Source organism: Haliaeetus albicilla, chromosome 26 (assembly GCF_947461875.1).
Source record: "Haliaeetus albicilla chromosome 26, bHalAlb1.1, whole genome shotgun sequence".
Classification (NCBI taxonomy): Eukaryota; Metazoa; Chordata; class Aves; order Accipitriformes; family Accipitridae; genus Haliaeetus; species Haliaeetus albicilla.
In genome coordinates, this window is record NC_091508.1 from 7688876 (window position 1) to 7712672 (window position 23797).

At 49.4% G+C, this 23797-nt stretch overlaps 1 protein-coding gene across 1 annotated transcript in view; it reads right to left on the minus strand.

Annotated features, from left to right (window-relative positions):
- Nucleotides 1-740: 740 nt before the first annotated feature.
- LGR6 (leucine rich repeat containing G protein-coupled receptor 6) overlaps nucleotides 741-23797 on the minus strand; it is a 150541-nt gene continuing 127484 nt past the window's right edge. The window contains exons 10-18 of the mRNA XM_069771827.1: nucleotides 22999-23067; nucleotides 21953-22024; nucleotides 18775-18840; nucleotides 15630-15701; nucleotides 13927-13998; nucleotides 13063-13188; nucleotides 10762-10922; nucleotides 5240-5320; nucleotides 741-3338 (exon numbers count right to left, since the gene is read on the minus strand). Coding sequence (XP_069627928.1) covers nucleotides 2101-3338; nucleotides 5240-5320; nucleotides 10762-10922; nucleotides 13063-13188; nucleotides 13927-13998; nucleotides 15630-15701; nucleotides 18775-18840; nucleotides 21953-22024; nucleotides 22999-23067 — 1957 coding nt within the window. The 3' untranslated portion in view covers nucleotides 741-2100. The remainder of the gene's footprint in view (nucleotides 3339-5239; nucleotides 5321-10761; nucleotides 10923-13062; nucleotides 13189-13926; nucleotides 13999-15629; nucleotides 15702-18774; nucleotides 18841-21952; nucleotides 22025-22998; nucleotides 23068-23797) is intronic.

The window sequence follows — 23797 nt, forward strand, 5'->3', positions numbered from 1 at the left end:
AGGTATGAGTCTTTCCCAGTCATGTGCACATGAGCAGCCCTAAGGAAATGGAAGAAAATGGCTCAGTGTTTTTAATAAGCCAAGCATGAGAACTGACTTTGAGCATCTGTAGGATTTCAGAAGTCTGGATCAGGATTCAAGTATCACAACAGGGCACGTTTTTTATGGTTCCCACCTGAACTGCATAGCAGAGCTTTGGATTTTGTCACTAAATTTGGGGTTCCCATCCTCTTCTCTAATCTTTGGATCTCATTCCTCTGATTTCCTGCTGATATCTCAAGTTTTTCTTCTTGAGATAAGACTACAGGGCTCATGTGCAGAGAAGGGAAGCAGAGCTAGGCTCTGGCTGGGGAGTCTGTCTTTGCATGAGAGGCTCTGTTATAGGATATCCTTAAACATTTATGCAGCAGACTCTTTCCTGCTCATGAACCCAGACAGCTGAGCAGCAGATCACAGGATGCAACCAGGTGGGTCTTATCCATGGGGTCTGGTGAGGGACACAGATGGTGTAATTCTGCTGCATAAAGGCAGGTGGTTCGGCTCGTCCCTCTGAAGAAGAGGGGTGGGGAGGATGGTGCCTGCTCATGTGGACACAATGCAATTTCCCAGTCCTCACTCAGGCAATACAGACAATATCCAAGCTACAGCAGCCCAGCTTGGCTGGGAGAGGCAGGCAGTCAGCCACTGAATGAACCAACAAGGTGCTTTTCACATGCAAGAGGACAGAAGCCAGCCACTGATCAGCAACGGGGCTCATTTATTATCTCACAAGAATCAATGATATACAGCTGCAGTAGTGTCAGCAGAACCAAAGCTTTGCCCAGGGCCTGAGCTCTGACTGTGGGGCTCCCTGCTGCATTGGGTGGCAGTGGGAGGGTTTGTGATGGAGAGGATGGATTTGGGAGATCCCTGAGCTGCAGGGGGCAAATCTGAGACTGTTCCAAGTGGCCTGTGTCCTCCTGATACCATCATCCCACAAGGCTGATTTCTGTTCCCTCCTTCTATACAAGCTGCCCTTAAAATAGGGGAGGGCAAATGCAGCCCCCAGTATGGCTATTCTGTATGGGGGACATGTACCCAAGAACCAACAGCCTCTTCCAGGAGTGAGGTTTTGGGGCAGTGAGGGAGCCAGAGCCCATTTTCACTGCGCCTGACCAGGAGCCAGGTGAGTACAGACAGGAGTGCCCCAGGTGTGCTACAGCGTGTGAAGGTGGAGAGAGCAATGAGGGTGGAGGCAGCCCGGTGTTCCCTTGGGTGCCTTGGCCAGGTGCTGCTGAGTGACCTCAGGCAAAGCACATAGGTTTCTCCAGAGAGGTGTTTGGATTTGGCTGCCTTGGGGTTCAGAGACCCCTTGTCAGACACTGTGGGTCAGATTGAAAGAGGGTCTAAGCATTCCCAGCTCCTGGTATCTGCTGAAAGTTGGGGTCCTGCCCAACCCATGAGGCTCCCAGTGGATGAAGCCGAGCCTCCCAAAACAGAGGTGGTCCAAACCTCAGGTGCACACATGGATACACTGCTTTTAACCCACTTCTGCTCTTCCAGTCGATGTCATGGGGCAGACACAAGACCGTTTCCAGGGGTCTGTAGGACCTGTGGAGGACCCTTGAGGACAAGGCTTGAGGTCCCTATAGGTGGCCATGTCATTGCAGTTGGCCATTTCCCTGTGTTCCTGCCACAGAGCAATGGCTTTGGCTTGCTAAGACATCTCTGCCTTGAGAAGACATGCTTGGCTTTGCTGCAGGCTCCTCCTGGCTTGCGATGCTGCAGGATGATGATGATGAGGGTCTCCCTGGCCCATCTCCTGAGCTAATGGGGCTCTCTCCAAGGCAGTCCCTAGTAGGAGAAACACTTGCGCAAAGGGTTTATCTCCTCCCATGTCCAGCCTTGAGTATCTGGAGGTCAGTCAGAGCCCTTCCAGGCATGTGGCAGCTGGCAGAGCGGTGCCTGTTGCCCAGGCAGATATGATGGGGGGTAAGGGTAGATGGGTTGTACTGGTACTTTACATGGAGCAGCCTGCTGTCAGCTTGCTGGCCACCCAGCGCTGGGGCTGGCCCTCAGTGTGTGGTGTGGGGCTGTTTGGCACGGCTACTCAGAGGAGGTTTATAAGTGAGACGTGTAGGGTGGTGTGGGTGGGGAGGGAAAGAAGGTTATCCGGAGGCTGCTGCTGGCTGGATCTCGGCTCTCTGAAGTGATCAGCACCTCACTGTCATTGAGGCAGGGACAATGCTCAGAGAAGCCCCTCTCCTTCCCCCTGGTGCCCACCCTTTGCTGGCAGGGGATGAGTGTCATGGAGGGGAAGCTGTAGCTGTCGAGAATGGGGTGCACTCCCAGGGAATCAGGTGTCTCAAATATGTGGTCAATGTCGGAGAAGCTCACCAGAGCCTGGGTGGAGTCATAGGAGCTTTTCTCCATGTCATCGACCCCGCAGGACTGGGGGTAGCTCCCCTTGTCCTGGCCCTTCTGCCTCAGCAGGCGGAGGTCATCTCTGAAGTGGGGGTTGAAGAGCAGGTAGAGCAAGGGGTTTAGGCAGGCAGGCAGGGGCAGGACCACAAGGAGGATGGATTTGATGACCTCTGGGGTGATGAGGAAGAGGTTGAGCATGGAGGAGAAAGTGAGGAAGGCCACTGGGCAGTAGAGGAGGCAGTTGGTGAAGATCAGCCAGGCCACATGCTTGACCATGGCACAGTCCCAGACAGCGCTGAACTCCCCCTTCAGCAGGTTGCAGTAGAGTCGGATGTAGGTGCCTGTGATAGTCAGGAAGCAGAGCATGTTTGTCATCACCAAGGCCACAGTGAAGCCCAGGGTGGTGGGTTTCCCATCTGGGATGGGATACGGGAGGCAGAGAGGGGATGCTCCATATTCCCCAATGGAGAAGAGGGGCAGAATGGCAGCCACAGAAGACAGCAACAGGCAGCAAAAGGCAGCAGCCTTGACCTTGCCTAAGAAGGGTGACTTTCCATAGCCCCGCACACAGGAGACTGAAATGCTGCACTGCACGGCAGCCAATGTCAGCAGAAAGATGGCAGCCTCAGAGGCAAACACTGACAGGAATCCCGTCACCCTGCAGCCTGCACCGGTCTCCCACCTGGCACCATATTTGGCAAACTGGCTGTAGGTCAGGGCGTCAACGAGAGCCAGCATACTGCAGGAAATACCAGTCAGCATGTTGGCTCCAGCTATGGAGCCGATGATGAACTTAACCGGAGAGAGGTAGCTGGGAGAGGCAAAGACAGCCAGAATGACCAGCCCGTTGCAGAGCACCGAGACCAGAACAATGACCCAGACTCCCAGGCGGATGATCCAGCTTTCAAACAAATGATCACAAGGCTTGAAGGGACCTGGAAGAAAACAAACCCCAAAGTTATACCCAGAATAGACCGTTTCACTCTAGTGGTGCTGCTCAGAGCAGTGGCCAGGTCCTAGCCCTTTTCTGACCCCACCAGCCCCTTGAATGCTGAGGGCTGGAAAGGAGCATACAACTTTGTCTGCCCTTTTCTGCAGCTGCCTCTTGGCTCCATCCCTACACTCCTGTGCTCACACTGGTGTGCCTCGGGCATCTCCTCAGATCTTGTATAGGGCAGAAATGAGGTACAGGGAGAGGTCATATGGGAAATGTGAGAAATGGCAAACTTATCAGAGCTCCTAAAATGTAAACAGGTTGGGGGCTGGCATTGCCACCCCATGACTGTATGTATGGCAAAGCCTTTTTGCTCTCATGTCCCACCTGCCCTACACTGGTCAATGGGGCAGAGTCTGAGCTCCAGGTAGGCATTTGCCCAAAAGAGCTCATGACCACAATGAACCACATTTCTGTGGGACTCCAGACCCACTAACACTCCTGGTGTCAGCTTGGCATTTGGGCCACTCTGCCGTTAGCTGCTTCTTCTCACATACGCCTGGGATCTTGGAGTTAGTGGTGTGGAGATGTGCGAGAGATGTCAGGATGCTGCATCCTGCTCTGATATTGCCAACCTCTGCCCTTCTACTCAAGACCTTGGCTAAGTGGTGTCTTACTGTTTCTGTATGAATGACCTCTGCACAGAGGGGATGGCCAAGATGAGATGAAGTGTTAGAGCAGGAGGGAGAGATAACAGGGTCAAGGAAGAGCTGGAGGGAGCTGGGGTGGCAGGGAAGGGACAGAGGAGCCTGAGCAAGGAGAATGTGGGAGGATGTCAGGAGAAAGAATGGTGGAGGATGGATATGGGGAGAAGGAGGAGTGAATAAGGGAAGGTCATGGAGGGGTAAAAAGGGGACTGGTGGTGGATGCTGTTTGCCAAAGGGAAAAGAAGAGACGGAGCAGAGACAGTGCAATGAGACAGAGTTGCATGTGGGAGGGATATGGATGTTACAGTGAGGGGCTCAGGGTGGGAGCTCAGCAAAACCAGAAACAGGACAGGCCAAGTTTTAGGCGGTTGAGAACAAAAGATGTTAAAGGACATTGGGAAATCTTGTTCGGCTCAAAAAGCGTGGAGGTCTTCGGCTGGCTTTCCTCAGAGAGCCAGCAACTCTGTACCCAGGCAGCAGGGCATGCCCTCTGCTAAAATCTTGTTCCTTCTTGTCTCTTTTGCAGCAAACTCAGTGGGACAGCTGGTGAAAACTCCATCCTTGCCAGTGTCCCACAGCAGCCTGGATGGAGCCAGGCCTCTCCAGCCTCCAGTTGTGCTTGTGTAACATACCACTGAGCTGTGAATGGGGACAAAATCAGAAGGCAGCTTCCTCATGTCCCAGCCAGCCTGTGCCTGCTGGCATGTTGTTGATGGAAGTAAGGAGAAAGTGGCTGGGTGCAGTCCAGCACCTCACTTCTCTCCCTTTCTCAGGAGACAGAGTAAAGTACCCCTGCAGTTTGCAGTGCCGCAAGTATGATCAGGAGATCAAGGACAAGGTCTTGTCGTGCAATATTCTGGGCTGGCTGGGACAAAGCAAAGTAAAAGTTGCAAGGGAACAGGAACTTCTTGAAAGACAGAGTCTGACTGTGGGCAGTTTGGTGGATGGAGGAGCTGGTGATACCTGGGATTCCTGGTCAGGGATACCATTACCTTGTCCTCTCCTCATAGGAGGGCAGCTGCCTCCGAGTGGGAGAAGGAACTCCTCACTTGTCCCCAGTTTGGCCAAAGCCCAACCATTTAGGCTTCTGATGTGCACATCTATGAGACACTGCAGGAAGGGTTGTGGGATCCTGGGGATTTAGAGAAGCTCAAAGTATCCCAGCTTTGTTCAAAGGGTTTCCCTGGCTGCTCACCGGGGCTTGGCGTGCACTGAATAGTGGGGTGCAACTTTGATTCCTCAAGGTCCAGCTGGAGGTCATCTGCATCTAAGTCATCTGGGGAGAAAACAATGAGAAACGGTGCTCAGAGAAGAACAAGCAGGGCCATCAGGGCTAACTGGGCCAGAAGCTTTTCCCACTGCCTGTCCTCAACCCAGACCTCCCCAGCCAGTTCCCAGCCTACAAGTTCAAAGTAGCTGCTGGTGTCCAGTTTGTCCCCTGCAGTCACTGCTGTAGAGGGAGAAGGCCTTGTAAACATTGGTAGGTTGCAATGTGGCCAACCCCCATGTTTTTAGGTTACTCCCAACATTTGAAGTGTAAGAGCCCCAGATCCCAGAGTTGTGTGACTGCAGATCCCTCCTCCCTAGCATGCTTTATTAAAAATAAAGAAATACTCTAGTCTATGTGGTTATAGAAAACAAAGCCTTCAAATGCATCTTCGAAGCTTTCTGGGCAGGCTTTGTCCAACGTTAGTTCATCAACAAGGACTTTGGAGCTTTGTTCAGAGAGAGCCATTAGCCTCTACTTGCAGCACAACTTGTTTGTCAGCAACCACCACCACCAAAAGGCTCAGAAGCAAAAACACAAGAGAACCCAACATTTATTGCTTTATTTTATGTCCTATGATTTCTTGGGACTGTGGTGCCCTGTTTTTAACCCTGGACATTCCCATTCCTGAATTTGCTTAAAGACAGACTGATTGCCCATGCCTGCAGGCTTTGGATCTGTAGGGTTTATGCAACCAGACTGCACTGCCCTCAGAACCCAGCCTGCAGGGCCAGCATCCTCATCATGCTGGCAGCTGCACCCTGAGCCAGGCTTGGGCTCTCTGAGGGTCGGGCAGACACTCCCTGGCTGAAGGAGAAGCTGCTGGAAGAGAATGGGGCTGAGAGCTCAGCTGTGTTTTCGATGGCCTGTAGGTGTAGTTCATCACCAAGGAGAATGGCATCCTGTTAATCTAATCCAAGACATGCTTTTCTGCTCTGTTCCGTATTCCTCTTCTCAAACTACCTCTGATTCACAGCACTGTGACACAGTGAGGACAGCTGCTGTCCCACTGCACCATCCCCACCCATGGCACCAGCACAGCCTTGTGCTCCCAGTGGAGATCTTTGGAGGGTTTTCTGTGGGCGGGAGGAAGGGGAAAGGACATGTTTTTTTCTTGCTGCAGCCCACTAGCTAGGGAGCTGGATCTGTGGCTGTGGGATGAACTCTCCCTTGGATGATATGGACTGATGCTGGTGCCCAGGTGTGCACCTGGCAGCTCAGACACTGGCCAGGAAGGCAAGTTTCCACAGTGCTGAAGATATGGCTAACCTAAGTGGCATTTAGTTGCCTAATCTGTTTAGAAATGGTGCCTCTCATGAGGTCTGCTCCTTGCCTGTGTTTGAAAATATGACCGGGATTAATTGATTAAAGAATGATGACAAATAATGTGCTATCTTTAGTGCCTCCTGACAAGCATTGTGGCTTTCTCGGCTTCAGTGAGCTTTGGAAAAAAATGCCATTTTTTAAATCTGTCTGTATAAAAGTTGAAATATTACTGCTGCTTTGGAGTCTGGCAAGAAAACACTCACAGTGGGATGGAAAAATATTTCCTCCTTGTATTTTATAGTCTTATAAATCTCCAGTGTCTTTTCCATCCACAGTGTGGAGGCTGTGATGTGCAGTCATAATACTCAAATAAATGCGGAGACTTGCACTTTCTGTGCCCCCCTGCCACTCAACCCATGGTAATGTTAAAGTGTAATCTGCCCCCCCGCCCCCACTTTTCTCTTCAAAGGGCCAGAATGCACAAAGGCTGTTTTTAAGCGTAGGTTAAACATTTGCATGAAGTGAAGGAGAGATCTTTTGTTTTGCCTGGACTACTGAGCTAGCTGTGAATTGCAAAGCAATCCTTGGCAGCACAGTGGGATTCAAAGCAGAAAATGTACCTCTCTGCTGGAAATCAGTACTTCTTCCAGCCTGCGAACTGTAGAGAAAAGAAAATGACTGTTGTGTTCTAGCAAGGCAGACTACATTGTTTTTGAAGTAGCTCTTATTTATTTGAATTTTGCTAAGGTGCCTCCACTTTCTGAGGCCTTATGGAAAAACCCCACTTTGCTAGTAGTGCCCTTTCCGTGAAAAATTGTTCCCAGATAGCTGTACCAACACCGAAGTCAGAAGGAGAGGAGGAGAAATACTGGAGAAAGGGTAGAACAAAAACCAGTGGGCTGGATGATTCTTCCCCTTTAGTACTGTCTGCCTTAGCCAGAGCAGTCCCCATGTGGGGTTTGCAGATAATTGCTCTCTCCCTCAGAGTTAGTGCATGGGTGGCTGTAAGGGGCCTGGGCAGGTGCTTTTTGCAGGACTTGAGTAGCCTTTTTGAATGACAGAAGCAGGAAAAGTGTAGCTCTAAGGACCCTCCAGGGTTTGCTGGATGGTTGCAAAAGTTAATTAGTCATCTTTACAAGCTAATGGAGATGCTGGACTGGGTAAAGCAGTGTCCTATTGTCAAGGATAACCATCCCAGTGTGTTCTTTTCTTGCTTTCTATAGCTTTGTTCCATTATTGCCAACATATGTTTGTAAGTAAATACATCCCTTTCTATCCTCAAACCAGTGGGCCTGAAGGGGAGTGCTGGCACTGTGATGGAAGTGCCCCATGGCAATGGTTAGTACTTGCACTTTGCCTGTTCTCCCTCTGCAGCCAGTTTCGGGAGGGTGGAAGGAGTGAGCTGCTGGAGAGTGTTGGGTGGATGTCCTGTATGACAAGCCCCTGAGCCATCTTTGAGGTGCTGCCCAGCCACATGGGACAGGCTTGGAGCAGGGGGTATCTGCTAAATGCCACCAACTATAATCCAAAGAGGCATATCCCAAGCACCAAAAAATTTGGCCACAGGACCTTAAATATCCGTAGTGACAAGGTGACAGAGTGATGAGACATGCACTAACTACACTCCTTTGGGCTTTGGGTGGCTGTTACTCAGATGTGAATGGACACACTTGGGTGATGTCTGGGGGGTTCCTGGTCATCGGGGGCCCTGGGAGGATGGGAAAGAGCTGAGCTGGCTCTGGGGAGCATGGCACCGTGTGCACTCTGTGGCTGGAGTCAGACAGTCTCTTGGGTGCTGGGCTTGACTGAGGGATGGATGCTGGATGCAGGAGTGGAACACACTGTGGGAGGCAGCATTGCCTGGCTGCTGGAGCAGGGATGTGCCACCAGGGACCCATTTCTCGCCCCTACATGGCTGCCTGGGACAAGTCGCCTTTCACCGCCTGGCTGTGAGGTTCTGCGGACTTTTTTGTAAAGGGCTCCTCAGTGCCTTGTTGGAAGCACTATGCAAGGCTGAGAGGACATGGCTATCTGGAAGCATGCCCCATCCCTCTCACAAGTTCTTCCACAGCATGCAAGCACCCTGATGAGCCTGGCTGTACAGTGCAGGGACAGAGCCCTGAATTATTTTCTTTTAATGAAGCCACTTTATCTCTTGCATGGAAGGAATGTTTAGGAGCTCTTTTCCTTTTTAATGAGGAAGTGTTACAAGATTCATATAACACAGCTAAATACCACTGGTGGCCATCAGAAAGGAAGCACTGGGGACAGAAATAAAGCAACAATTAATTAAGTAAAATAGCAATATCATAAAACTTCATTGTCAAGACTAGACCATGCATTGCTGAATTATAAGGAGAGTCATCTGCAAAAGCCGCACACAGTAAGAAAGTATGTTCTTGTGCGTTTCACATTTGCACCTCTGTGGTTTGATATTTCAAGACAAACCCAGTGCTTAAGATCTGAGAATGTGAGCCTTTATGAGCTGCTAATAGTCTCATCTGGCACATCTTAGAATCAGTCAGTATTCCCCTCTGGTCCCAATATGTCATCAATACACATATAATTCATGAGGCTGAGACTGTCTTGGAGGCCTGGGAGTCTTTAGTAGGTAGTGGTCTGCTAACGGGGCCAGGAGAGAATATTGTTTGAGACACCAAACGCTTTGATGCCCAGCAAAAGCAGGTCTGTAAGCAGTACTATGGGCCCTGGCGGCAAACCAGGTCTTTTCACAGATGCTGTAATTTGCTGAGCAAACACCCCAACTATAAGCACAAGGACCGTTAAAGTATGGGCTGCATTAATGATGGAAAAACTGACCCAACCAAGAAGAAATTCCTGCAGCAATGACCGTAACATATGGCTCCTTTGTACTGTCTGCCCAGTGTAACCACCAAGTCTACCATGCTTCCAGGAGCCACATCATGCTGGTAGGAATCACACTTGTTAGCCTCTGGCTGGACTTTATACATTGCTAAAGCTTATTCTTAGTCTGTGAAGGATCAGGGCAGGGCAGATGGCAGGAGCAGGGATGCAGGGCTTGTGACTCACTCGCTGGCTGTGTCATAAAGTGTCTGGGTCATCCTGCCTCCCATCACTGCTGTAACACAGAGAACCCAACTGCTCTGGGTCAATATCTGTCTCCAGATCTAGTCCTGCCTGCTTAGGATGCAGGAGGAGATCCTGCAGAGCCCCTGGTTATGGCTGGGTGCACGGTCCTCCTGGGAGCAGGTGAGTCAAGCACTCCCCAGGGACTCAAGCCCTCTCCCCATCTCCTACAGGCACACAGCATGATGTGGTTTTGCCTACAGGGCAAACATATAAACAAAGGCAGTATCCAAGCTGTGTCCTGAAATGCTATTTCCACTCTCCAGCAGTTACAGAGGAAGCAAAGGGGCTCATGCTTTTCTTCACATTATTCTGAGATTCTCTTGCAAAGGGATCACACCAGCTTTCCTCTTGGAGCTGCTGTTGTGCTGTGAGTCTGTGGGTGCAGGTGGTGTGCTTTGCACACTCCTCTGCTGGCCTCGTGCAATAGATTTCATGGAGGTCTTTGCAGAAGTGACTTAGAGCACAGAATAAATTGACTCTTGAACAGAAAGCGCTGCTTATCTCTAACTGTGGAGCCATTTCTGCCCTGCATAGGCTAGCCCCTGTGCTGAGCTCATCATATTTCCCAAACGTGTCCTTTTGTTCATACCTAACCCTGACCTTTGCTGTAGCATCAGGGTATGTGCACAAAAGTAGCACAGACATAGGTCTCTGTCTCCAGCCAGCTGCACATTCCAGTTCTTTGAGTTCCTTCTCTTATTCAGATTAATCCTAGGGTCCTGCCAAAGGCTCCGAACTGCCCAGAAGTCTAATGACCAAGCCACCTTTCAGTAGCCAACTTGGGTAGCCTCCCTCTATAGTCAGCAAGGCCAAATTAGCAAACGTGTCCATGCTGTTGAGGACTGCCAGATCTTTCTGTTAGATTGTGAAGGTTTGGATGTGCCAGATCAGCTCTCTCCAATGCAGTGACACTAACTGAAGCCCATTCACAACAACTGGCCACTAGAGCTGGAGAAGGATCAGTCTGCCTTCCCTGAGGCAGGGGTAACTCCATGGCTAGCAGTAGGACCGCATACTAGCTCGCAGCATGGCCCTGCCCATGGATTGATCACCATTCAGCCCAGTTTACTTACAGTGATTATCAGCATGACCTGGAAACAATTCCATGGTCCTCTTGTGGGGATCGTCCTCCTCAGGGCTCATGTCTTCTGCCTGCCATTGGTTGGACATCTTGAAGAAGCTGCTGCAGCTTCCATAGGCACAGCACTGGTAGGCATAAGGTACCTCGAGGACTCTGCAAAGGGGGAAAGCAGAACTTTGAGGTGCATTGCTTTCATGACCTGACTCTCCATTGCTTTGCACTTTTTGCTTAATTTCGATATGTAACAAAAGCCAGTCTGTCAGGTGATGGTTATGTTGGAACAGGACTTTGCTCTGGTGAAGGACTCCACGTAGGACAGAGTGTGGACCCAAGTCACCCCATGATGTCTCTGCACTGCCCCACTTCTGGCACTTAAGACATTGTCTGTCAATAGAATGTTGTCAAACAGCAGGTTTGGAAACTGCACCAAAGTTCCTGGATAATTCCTAAAAACTTTCTGCAGTTCTCTCTAGACTGAATTAGCTTCTCTTTCCCATGCCCTCTAGCAATATGCCACGTGCATGTGGAGTCTTCTTTTTTTTACCCCAAGGACATTTTTTGCTGGGCATCCATTCTTTTGTTCAAGGTGAGTAACTTCCTGAGAGCTTGAGCAAGTGCAAGGTCCCCCTTGCTAGTTTCTGAAGGTCAGAGAGGCACCTCCAAACTTCAGTTCCATGAGTGTGGCTCAACCCTGCCAGCTCAGGCAGGAAAATCTCAGGTCTCTCAAGTGTAGCAAGTTATTTTAGTATGTCTGATTTCTACTTGAAAGTAGAATTGTTAGTTGTTAATTATAGCATATATTATGAGGTTAATTAAACAGCAGCTGAACATCATCTAGATGAAATACCAGGCTATCAGTCAGCAACTGCGTTTTCTTCAAAGACAGCAAACTCCTGTTTCTTTGCTCGAAGTCAGGAAGACTGCTGATGAGGGCAAAGGAACCTCAGGTTTTCCAGACAATTAAGGTCTTCTGACAAGATCAGTAAATACAATGAAACTCTATATTCTAAAAATATGCTTTTGTTTTAAGTTCCCAAACATTTCTGGCTGAGCCCCGGGAGGCTATGGAAACTCTGTATACAAGCTTGCTTCCTGTTATAAGCTCCAAATTAAATCCTCTTATTGAAAGGTGGTAGGGAGGTACAGGTCCTCCTAGGATGGCTAAGAACTGTTCTTAGATGATGCCTCCAGAAATATGCCCCCAAAATAAGACTACTTAATGGCAGTACCCCCAAATTTAGGAAATGTTAATGGGTCCATTGCCTGGCGTGGTTCAATGAACCACTCCTGCAGACTCAGTCTCTCTGGTACAAATCCAAACCAGCTCCACAGATGTCAATGGAATTAGTTTAGAGGAGACACACCCCTGGAAGTGCTGAACTTGACCCACTCTGCACAAGGGACTGCCATCTTGGGTGTGGAAAGCCCTCCAGAAGCTTCTGGGATCCCCTACCATTTGGAAACCAGTCATGCAACAGATCCCAGCCATGATGAGTGAAAAAAGTCAGAAGGGAAAGCCCTGTAGGCACCATTGCTGAGGCAGATCGAAGTGAGAGCTCCGCACTTTTCATCAGACCTGAGCTATTAAGCCCAATGGTGGTGCAGGGGCCTGTGACTCCAGCACAGTTGCAGGTGTCTAAATTTGAGAAGCTCCAGCATTTGGGAACCTGTACTGGATGAGTGGGAGCATCAGCTCATGCATCCTTGGCTCCAAGGGAACTAGCTGGGAAACCCAAGCAAAAGATGGCTTCACCTCAGGGGAATTTGAGTCATCTGGGCCATGGGCCCCTCAACCTGAGGGCAGGTGCCATGCTGGAGACCCACCACCAAGGGAGGGTCAGGACAGCCAGAGCCTGCAGTGTGATACTGTGCTCCAAGCCTTTTGCAGCCTCATCTTGCTCAGTTTGACCCCTTCAGGCTCCTCATTAATCCATAGCAGACAAGACACGGCCACACAAACAGAGTTTACTGAAGGAAAGCTGGATGTCATTAGCTAGGACTGGCTTCTGGGAATGTTTTCCATTGAGAGGAGCCCTGAGCTGGGCCCACTCTGTGCTTTCCACTTGTGTGTGTGTTTGGGGTGGGGGTGGCAGGCCCAGGAATGCATCACCACTCTCCTGTGGAAGACTTTAAAAGATGAGGCACGTTAGCAGCAGATGAAGCTTCCTCAACCTATTGGCCTAAAAGGATGGAGGAAAGCGTGAGATAAACAAGGAAAGCAGAAGGCTGATTGCTGTAAGCAAATACAGGCTGTGCTGAGTGCCAGAAGTGAAAGAGCCACCACCACCAGTACCTCATTTTGGGGAAGCTCTCCTTGGTGAAGGGCTCAGAGAGAGCTGGGTTGCCTTGGAGCTTCAGATAAGTCAGTCCACCCAAACCATCCAGAGGCAGCGTGACCAGCCGGTTATCAGTCAAGTCCCTGATGAAGGGAAAGCAGAGAGGGAGACTGCGGTCAGTGTTTTGCTGCTAGTGCTATCTCAGCCAAGCAGAGGCTGCCTGCCTTGATTGCTCCCTCAAACATGATGCTGAAATGGGGCTGGGTGCTGCATGGGGACCAAGATCCTCTGGAGATAAATGGATTGATGCTGCAATCCCTGGGGAAAATGAGGGGCGAGTGTTAATGCCCACGCTGAAATTTCTGGGTAGTATCTACCTCCCTGTGCACATATCTGCCCCATGCATCTCTTCCCCCACCACTTCCCCCATAATAGGTCAGGTATGACTGCAACTCCCAGCCCATAAAATACCCAAGAGTCTTAGTGAGGGGGCTGAGGACTGGGGCCCCTCCAGAACCAGCAAAGATGATCTGCAATGACTCTTGCTGAAATGGTCTATCATGCTGATCTTTCAGAAAGCATCTTTCATGCTTTCATAAAGGCAACTAAGGCACTTATGAAAGCATCAGAAAGTAGAGGTTTAAGTGTTCAGGGTGAGAGCATCTTGAAAATGGCCTCTTCTGTGCTTTCATCATCCCTTTAATATTGATAGGAAGCCTTGGGATTTGGTCTGCCCATGTTAGTGCTGAGACATGCACCTCAGCACTGCAGCCTTCTGATATCTAAATGCCAGGTGTCCTGGTAGCTTGGTGAGTCAGTCTGAGGTCCTCAGATACCTGGTCTCCATGGCCCACTCTGAAAGAAATATCACTGCAACTTACAGCTTGGTGAGAGAGTGCAGGGTCACAAAGGCTTCAGGGTGGATAAACTGGATGTAATTCCAGCTCAGGTCTCTGCAAGGCAAGGACATGCCAGTAAGAGGGGTGCAGAGCAGGGCAGTGAAGCTTCTGACACCGGCCTGGTCAAGGGGTTGGATGCAAGAAAATGTGGGATATGTAGCCCCTTGGTCAGCAGCAAGTTCTGTCTCATTGCAGCTCCCTGGAGATAAATATGTTTGGGTCTATATATGGGTGGTTTCTAACAGAGAGCACAAGAGTTTGCCTTGCAGGAGCTCCTCCACTGAGACCAATGGGAAAGGATCCTTTCTGGGTTCATTTCTGTAAATTTGGGGATTTTATGCTAACATACTAAACCTCAGAGCAGTAGACAGGTTATGCCTTAGTGCCAGAGCATCCCTGATGTGGTCACAGTGCTGGGTGCCCAGGCAAGGGCAGATAGGGTCAGGGGCTGTGTGGAAAGTGAACCAAGGTCATCTTAGAGTGTCTCCTGTCATGTAAAGTTCGCTTGGATTCATTGAGGTTCCTCCATAAGCTCTGCTTCCATCTGAGCTAGAGGGCTCAACTCCCTCTGTTATCAGCAGAGAGGAACCAGCATATTAGGAAGCTTTTCTTCTCCTAAGGCTGACTACACAAGCAATCTCCTACATATATGTTCATCTCTCCAGCTCTGAAGGGAGCCAAGTGCCCAGATATGTGCATCACACTGCAAAAGGCTGAAGTTGTGTGAGATGAATCCTTCCCACAGGGACCCAGAACATACCCAAAGGCAAATGATAGAGCTTACACGCTCAGCGGTATGTTTGTGTGACTATAGTGTGGCAGTAGCATGCTCATATTTGCATGCTTGTCTGTAGTGTTACATGTAATATGTGAGTGTTCCTGTGCAGTTATAAACATCGTGTACGTGACACTCATGGGATCTCTAGGAATGCTGGCCTATTAAATGACACTCAAATTGCTGCACCATAGGAAAAAGCTTTTATGCGATTCAGTTCACTTCCTAAAACAACCTCAGATAAAGACCATCAGCACTTAAAGGGCTCTTCCTAAGTGTCACAGGGAGAATCATGCCCTGCGGAGCCTTACTAGCTTCTCAAAGGTACCAAGCACTTAAGTGGGCTGTCTACTGCACGGTCACTATGCATGTATGATATGTGCATGCTTGTGTGCACTTAATACATCCAACATATGCTTTTGAGTTGTGGGGAGACAGTCCCAAATCAAATGGGATGTTCTGCCGGGTGTTCCAGGAGTGCATAGGCAAGGATTAGCATGTGTATGGAAAGGGGTGCTAGAGCTCATGCACACCATGGTAAATCCTTGCCATGAGTCCGTGTCTGCATGGGCATTTAGGAGGCAGGTCTCAGTAATGCGTGCTGTGCAACGCACAAGTTGCAGCATGTGGTTAGAGAGTGTGGTGTGGAGTGTCCGCATATGTGGGCAGGAAGGCTGGCAGGTAATAAGTTTGTTTACAGTGGTTGTCTACATGCAGAAAGGAAGCCAGAGGGAAGGTTTGTGCCCTGTTCTTTTGTAAGGGGAAGTGGAAGAGGGACTAGATGGTAAAGCCTCCCAGCAGAGGCAGAGGGGGTGGGGTTGGGAAACTCCACACTGGCCTGGCTGGGTGCTCACAGTTCCCCTTCCCCCAGCAAAAAGCCCAGTTGTTCCCCCTGCCAGACAATACTTACATGGAGCGCAGGGCCATCAGCTGCATAAAGGTGTCTGCTCTGATTTCATGGATCCTGTTGTGCTGGAGACCACTGACAAAACAGAAACTGGTTTGAGAAAATACCTGAAGGCAGCATTCGTACTTTGTAGGGATCTTTGTCCCATGGCAGCAGATGCAAACTGTCACAGTGGAAGTTGTCATTTGCGCTTGGGAGGCCTACTCTAACTTCAAGGGGTAAACAGGATGAGCAACAGAACAGCTCAAAGCCATTCTCTCCTATGGGCTGTTCCAGCGCTCAGCCAGCCTCTCCTTTTGATGCCATCATGGCACAGTAAAGTGCCATTGATGTGCAGTGGTTAAAGGTGCCTCATTATCTCCAAAGCCATGCTGGTTTCCCACTCTGCTCCACCCTAAGCCTTCAGACTGCTTCGTCCAGAGCAAAAGAGGAGATCTCGGAGCCAGTGAGTCAGCAAACAGCTCTGAGTGACCCTTTGGGAAGGACTACATGGTGCTGCCTTTTGCCTTGGTGATGATGAAGGGGGTTTGAGGGCTGAAGGCATCTCAGGTTTTTATGAAGAAAAATCCTGATGCCTTGCTGAACCCACTGTCCACATCCTGCACATGTAATTTCATGAAGTGCCTCAGCCCCTGCACATCTCCCTTCCAGCAGCCTCCTGCACTCCCCAGAGCAGGGGAGGGGGCAGGGTAAGGGCTCACATGGTGTTTGCCGACTGACCTATACAACCCCTACATCTCTCGAGAGACATCTTGATCCAAGCATCCACTTTGTGGGAAACATTAAGTTTTTCAGTTTTCTTTTCCCTAGTGTGGAACAAGGGTGAATATTTTTTAAAATTTCTGCAAAATGCCCATCATGAATTCCCAGACCTGCAGATGTGGTCTCCCCATGTGTGACCTTCTGCAAGGGTGTCCTGGTTTCAGCTGGGATAGAGTTAACTGTCTTCCTAGTAGCTGGTACAGTGCTGTGTTTTGAGTTCAGTATGTGAAGAATGTTGATAACACTGATGTTTTCAGTTGTTGCTCCGTAGTGTTTAGACTATAGTCAAGGATTTTTCAGCTTCTCATGCCCAGCCAGGGCACCTGACCCAAACTGGCCAACAGTGTATTCCATACCATGGGACGTCCCATCTAGTTTAGGAACTGGGAAGTGGGGGGCAGGGAATCGCCGCTCAGGGACTGGCTGGGTGTCGGTCGGCGGGTGGTGAGCAATTGCCCTGCGCATCATTTGTACATTCCAATCCTTTTATTACTACTGTTGTCATTTTATTAGTGTTATCATTATCATTATTAGTTTCTTCTTTTCTGTTCTATTAAACCGTTCTTATCTCAACCCAGGAGTTTTACTTCTTTTCCTGATTTTCTCCCCCATCCCACTGGATGGGGGGGGAGTGAGTGAGCGGCTGCGTGGTGCTTAGTTGCTGGCTGGGGTTAAACCACGACAAAGGGGAGACAGCCACAGACTAGTGCTCTACTTACAACAGCTCCCTTGGGTGTTTGTTGTGTAGCTAACCTGCTTTCAGACTCAGAAATGATCTTGACTCATCTCACACAAGGACCTGCACCTGATGGCTGTAATATCTCCGCTGGTATTTGGCCCCACATTCCTGTTTCAGAGGCAGGGGCTTGAGGCTCTCATATCTGCTCTACTACTGGTTTCTCAACACTCCATGTAGCCAAGAAGGCATTCCTTGTACATCTAGTTAAGATTTCAAGGGAGGGCCATGGGAAGCTCTGTGCACAAATTTGGGGGTCTCAGGTAGAAGAGCACTGAGTGGGAAAGCTGGAGCTTGGGAAGAAGGGATATTGGAGCAAGCTAGTGAAATATAAGTCAAGGATGTTTAGCTGTGAGGACCACCTGTGTGTTGCAGGTAAAAACCTGCACATTGGCAGTTACAGCAGAGCAACTGGCACACATAAGTTGTTTGCATGCCAGGCTGCACCACCATGCACCACCAGACTTGTTTCCAACGTATTTCCCAGCAGGAAGGCTGATGCCTGGTGGGGGTGGGGCTTACAGGATGATAACTTTGGGCTTAAGGGACCAAATACTCATTTTGTAAGAAAATGTTAATATAAGACACAGTCTGTCTGACTTAAGTAGTCTGAAAGAGGGATTTACTGCACTTTGATGTTAATAATAAGTCTGAATTTGGCATATTATAAAATATTGTAAGAAGCAATTTAGGCACAATGAGTGAAACTACAGTTTTGGAGTTCTGAAAGTTTGTCCATTTTTTGATGTATTTTCTATTTTTTTAAACATTTTCCTGGTGGCACTTTAGCTAAAATACATCCAGCTCTAACTTTGTCCTCAGAGCTCCTGAAGAGGCAGCACAGGCTATGTAACTCTCATTTTCATGTGATTTCAGTGTCCCGATGTGTGGTTTTGCTAAGGATCAATGAAATGGTCTGGCCATCCAGGCTGGGGTGCTGCAGAGAGCAGGGACAACCTCTCCAGTGTATTTTTGTGGGGATGCTGCTCCCACACATCTACTCTTCCAGGTTTCAGAATTCTATAAAAAATCATGGAGTCTATTTTATTTTTTTTTTTTCTCAAAAAGGCCAAGAACTTCTGTTAGATTTGAAATGTAGGGCCAGATCTCCAGACACCTTGAACTGAACGTGAATAACTCTGTTTCAGAGCAACAGAGGTGCCTCCCAGGGTCCAGAGAAGACCCAATAAAAGTACTAAATGAGGAAAGCATCAATCTTCTCCACAGAGTGGCTAGCCCTGAGCAGTGTGGAAAAGAGCTGCTTTGTGCCCAGGGGATGAGACCACTCCTTGAAGCAGAAGGTTTTTATAGTAGAGATAAACCCCATTCTAGATTAGCTCATATTGGGACTTGAATTAGTGAAGTAAAATTCAGTGCTGTCACATCCTACTTATGTTTGCTGTGGCTGGGACCTCCGAAAAGACCCGAGAGAATTAAGCTCCTATGCACAGGGGATGTATTTTTATTCTGTATTTGCACAGGGGCAAAGTGTGGTGCTCTGGTCCACTTACAGTCCAAATAGTGAGTTATAAAGCTCAGCTTTCCCAGTGCTTGGTGAAGGTTGACTTTTGTGTTTGGGAGCTGCCTCTATCCCCAAATCAGCCCCTTTTCCCCAGAGCATAGCGCAAGTAAGGGCATCTCTTTACTCACAGCTCCTCCAGTTGCTGACACCGGTGGAAACTGGGCAGATCTTCAATTTGGTTGTATGACAGTTCTCTGCAGGGGAAGGACCAGCACAGAAATATTATGAGATCAAAAGTGAGTGCCCCTGACCCCTCCCTTGGAAAGCAGATATTGCTGGATAGGGGGATTACATGACTTCCATTTTGCACAGCTGCAGAGAGCAGTAACCCCAGGTGAGGGGGATCTCCACTCTGCACACACCTGACCCTTGCTCTGAGCATCTTTGTGCAAGGCAAGGCAAGGATTGCTCAGTGGTTTACCTACTTATCCAGCCCCAGCCCAGCTTCATCCAGCACAAGCTGCAGACTGATGGAGCTGCTTCTACAACTGGGGTGGGCTTTTTCTCCCCAGCCCCAAGTCAGCTGTGAAATGCATCCATGCCAAATTCTGGATGCACAGCCTTGCTTTTCTGTGGGCAAAGCAGAGAGGTATTTGTGCCAGAGCTCCCATCCTGCTGTTGTGGATGGGGGAACTCACAAAAGCTGCAGATGTGCTTTCAGAGCCTGGGGAGGTTTTGGCCAGCAGAGCAGCCAGCCAGCTGCCTTGCCTCCTTGCTGGCACAGCAAACCCAACTGCCCATCACCTGCTCTCCATTCAGCCTTTCCTGGCTCCTCCCCAGGGTTAGGGAAGGGGTTGTGGCACAGGCAGGGATTTGGTACAGGACATTACAGACTGTGAAAATCTTTGTTCCGAATTCTTTCAAGTGCTGCCACTTGAAAGCAATTCCCAGGAAACTCCTGTTCCCACTGCTTCATAGCCCAGTGGCATGTCAGCATCCAAGGTAGGGTGACTTGGTAGTCAGAGGAAAACCTATGCTGGCACAGATTAATGTGAATTTATTAAAACTGAAATGGTCTGGGTAAGGAGTAATGCTTAAAATCAGCTTTTTCCCTCACCAGCAAAGGCTGGATTTGTGGCTGTTTGAGGGAATTTGCCCCAGGGTAAAAAGTTGTGTATGTGGCCTCTCCGCCAACTTTCCAAACACAGTTTCCATCTTTCTGCCAATAAGTTGCTGCTAAAGCATTTCAATTATTTATTTTTTTTGCCAACCCCCTCTCCACCAGTTTTCCATGGAGGGGAGGAGAAGGGAGGAAAAAGCAAGCAAAAGTTTTGGGCTTGGCTCTGGAGACTATCACCCAGTATGGAGAAAGAGCTATGGTGTCAGTCACTTTTCCCTAGACTCTGTGTCAATCCACTGGGCTTGACAGGGTGGTGCCTTAGCTAGATGGTGATGGAAGGAGAATGCAGCCCCAGGATTTATTTCTGGATCCTCCAGAGAGAGGGTAACCAGATGCAGCCCAATATGTACCAGCAGAGCAGCCTCAGTCACTGAAACTGTGTTGAGGACACATCAGGATGAAGGTACTGGTGGCATCAAGGGACTTTAGCTCTGCTCAGGGAAGCTTCAGCTATTTCTGCTTGACAGGAAAGACAAATCTGTCTCCTGAGCCACAGAAGCTCTGGAAAAATGCCGCAGGATGATGTCAGGTTGATGCCAAGCTCAAGCTTGGCAATGCTGCCCTGACTGAGTGTGCTGGGGTCAATGCCCACACACAGACCAGCATCGCAGCATGGCCACAAGCCTCATGCACCTGTGGTAGCTCTTACAGCCCCCGTGCAAGATCTCTGCAGAAAATCTGCAGCATGATGTGAGCAGCTGGAGGTCAGAAATGTGGCATTAACTGTATCATCTGTGTTCAGACATGTCACAGTCATAATGGCAACCTGACGAACTGCTGAGGGGCTGGCAAAGTCTGGGAAAGAAGTGAGAACAATCACTATATCTGTGGGGACATAAGGTCAATGCATTTCAAAGGCAAGAGACATGTAAACATGCACAAACATTGGCCCACATACCCTCTCTTCAAACTCTGAAAGCAATGCAATTAATGTCAGTAAAATTAACTGGGAAAGAGGAACAAGGAACAAGGTGGGGTGTCCCAATAAAACTCTTTCACAGGGAGGGGGCAGACATGAAGAACAGGCTCTGCTGTGAAGTTTTACAGTCTGATAACTTGCAGACATGTACAGAGCACTTGGGACCCTACAGCCTGGGCCATTCCAAAGGCTACACTTTGGTGACAAGATGTCCATTGAATTGGTCCAGATGTCTAAAGATGAGATATCTTCCCTACAGGGACAGCTGGAGCCAAAATGCTGTGATCTGCTAAGTTACAAATTGTATCCTTTTATTTTTACGTTCTTTTGTTTCCAATTTCTGTGATCAAGAACTCACTCCTGTTGCTTTCCTGGAACAAACTTGTTTTCATTTTCAGCTTGCTTGTATAAAGACTGATGAGAGGCAAGCCTCTTGCTTGCCCTAAGGCTGCAAACTTGTATAAATCTGGCTCATGACTCATTTCCTGAGGATGTCTTTGACTGCAGACAAGGTTGGGGATCTCAGGAATGAGGGGTGTGATTCCTGAGGAGATGCAAGAGTCTTTCCAAGATGCTGATTTCATCAGGTACCAAGTTAAAGAAAAAACCACCACCCCCCCCCGCCCCCAGTCAGCATCATTCAGTGCCTTGTCAAGCAGGTGGAGCCAAAGCAACTTAGAGACTCTGAGAAAAACCCTGACCTGCCACTGCTGCACCATGTGAGGGGCCATGGCCATGTGGCCTTGCAGGTCCCCATCAGGTCAGGCCTGTCCCCTCCTGGAGTGTGAACAGGATTGTTCCTCCAGATGATGGGACTTGCTGGAGCTCCAACTGCAGTAAGCCAACATTGGGGCAGAGCATTGTGTGAAATGTGATTTACCCCTGGCTTTTGTGCTTTGTATATGGAGGAGCTCTGAAATGCTGCTGCTGTTCCTACCCACCACACTTTGCACCCTCTCTACCTCCCTTGCATGGGGCAGACAGTTCCCACTGGTGCAGAGCAAGGAGGAGGCAAATGTGGATATGCCTTATTGCTTGCAGCCCTGAGTCCAGAGCATCACACTGGGATGAAGCAAGTTCAAGAACATGCAGAGCTCAAGGTAGTGCCTAAGAAGGCGGTGTTTTCTGCATGGAAAAGATAATGGGAACAAGAACCACAGGATGGTCTTCCATAGCTGGTCCCGTCCCTGAGCTAGACAAGAAGAAAGCCCAGTTTCTGATGGCACTTTTCTAAAGACCAGGCAGGACAAAGAAATGTATTACTCACAGGACTCGGAGGCTGGGCAGCTGCTGGCACATCCCTCTGGGGAGTAAACGGATGCCTGCCCGGGTCAAGGTCCTAGAGGAGTGGTGGAGAGAGAAGAAACGGTGTTACTGAGAGCCAGCACCCAGACTGCGACCTGCAAGCCCAGCTATTGGTCCCAGATGGTGGCAGGAGAGACAATATCAATGGGATAATGAAATACCTGGAAGGAAACAAAAACTGACTTTGAAATGGGCACTGCTGCTGGACCTGGTAAAGACGAATGTGCCTATAAGAAATTCTGGGATGTTGCTGAGTAATGAATTCACTGCTGTCCTTGGCCACATTGAGGGCAGGTGGCAGTGCCGTCTGTGGCATGCTCTGTCAGTTCCGCATTGTCCAGACTGGTGATCTGCCTGGAGCCATGACTGCCTCAGAAACCCATGTATGGAGGATGGATAGTGTGTCCCTGGGTCCTTGAGACAGGGCATGTCACACTACTGGGCTGGAGTGCTCAGCTGTGCTCCTGGTTTGAGCACAGTGTGTGGACCAGTACCCTAGAAAGGAGAAGAGTGGGTGGCCAGAGACAGCATGTCCTCCAGGCTCCTGCTCTCCTGGGTCTGGTGGTATGAGGATGGGACTAGACTGGTTCCAGGAGCCCCCAGCCTGGGTGGCAGATACGTGGCAAATACAGCAGATGTTTCCTGCACTCCACTACCAGTGCTGGTCCCAGGATGGGCAGAGACACTGGGTCTCAGCAGACCACACTGAAGCACTGCACCCAAAGGCTCATTCCTTCACAGATGCAGAAGGAAAGGAAGAAAAACAAAAATCAAAAAAAGATTGGAGTACACTCAACAGTACCGAGAGAGCAACTCACGGAGAGGAAAGCTGCTTTCAGGAGCCACAGGGGTGAAACGAAGCAGAGAGGTGAGTGACCAGGGAGAGGCAGGGCTGAAGACAACCAACTGCACAGCACTGTGAAAGTTGTCCTCGCTGAAACAGCCTGGACCGCCTTGAATGAGGAAGAGCACAAATAGCAGGGTAAAAGGGAGAGAGTTGCCACTCACAAAACTTCTAGGCTGGTGGTGCCTTTAAGGTCTGGGAATTCTCTGATGTCTGTTGCACCATTGAGCGACCTGCAGAGAAATGAGGGTGAAGTGAGATGGACAGAGAACACAGAAGCAAGTACAGCTGCCCAAGGTCCCAGACCCATCAGCCATGGTGGCAAATCTGCTTCCTCACATGTAAATGGGGTGATCAGAGGCCCAGATCCAAAGGTGCTCCTGTCATCAATGTGCCACTGCCAGCTGGGTGGTGGAGCAGACGTCTCAAGCAGCACAGACACAGTAAGCCAGAGTTGGGCATTTCTATGCAAGGAGGCTTGGCAAGCTCTGACCCTCCCCCAACCACTGACATTCTTGGCATGATCTCTACCCAAATTAAATAAAAAAATCCCAAACAATTACCATGGGGAATGTAAGCAGGCATCCCACCCAAGCCTCACAGAGTCTATGCATCTGGAGCTGAAGAATGCATGAGTATTTGAAGGATTTATTTTATTTGCCTGAGTGTGTGTTCCTGCAATGAAAGGCTGGGTGAGGCTTATAAACAGAGATTTTGAGGTTGCCTCTGCCTCTTTAGTGCTGTGCCACAACAGGTTAGCTGAAAAAACAGCCAGTCCAGGCCAGCCAATGTGGAGCAGCTGTTGTGGTCCAGATGGTGCCCACCACATGGTGGTGGCCCTGGAGCAGGCTTAGGGCCAACATGTGAAGGAAGCTTGTCACTGATGGCTGCCCAGTAAGATTATTTGTGCCATGGTGTCTGTGTTATGGGACATGTGTTCCTCTGCTTCTCCACCTTGTGGAG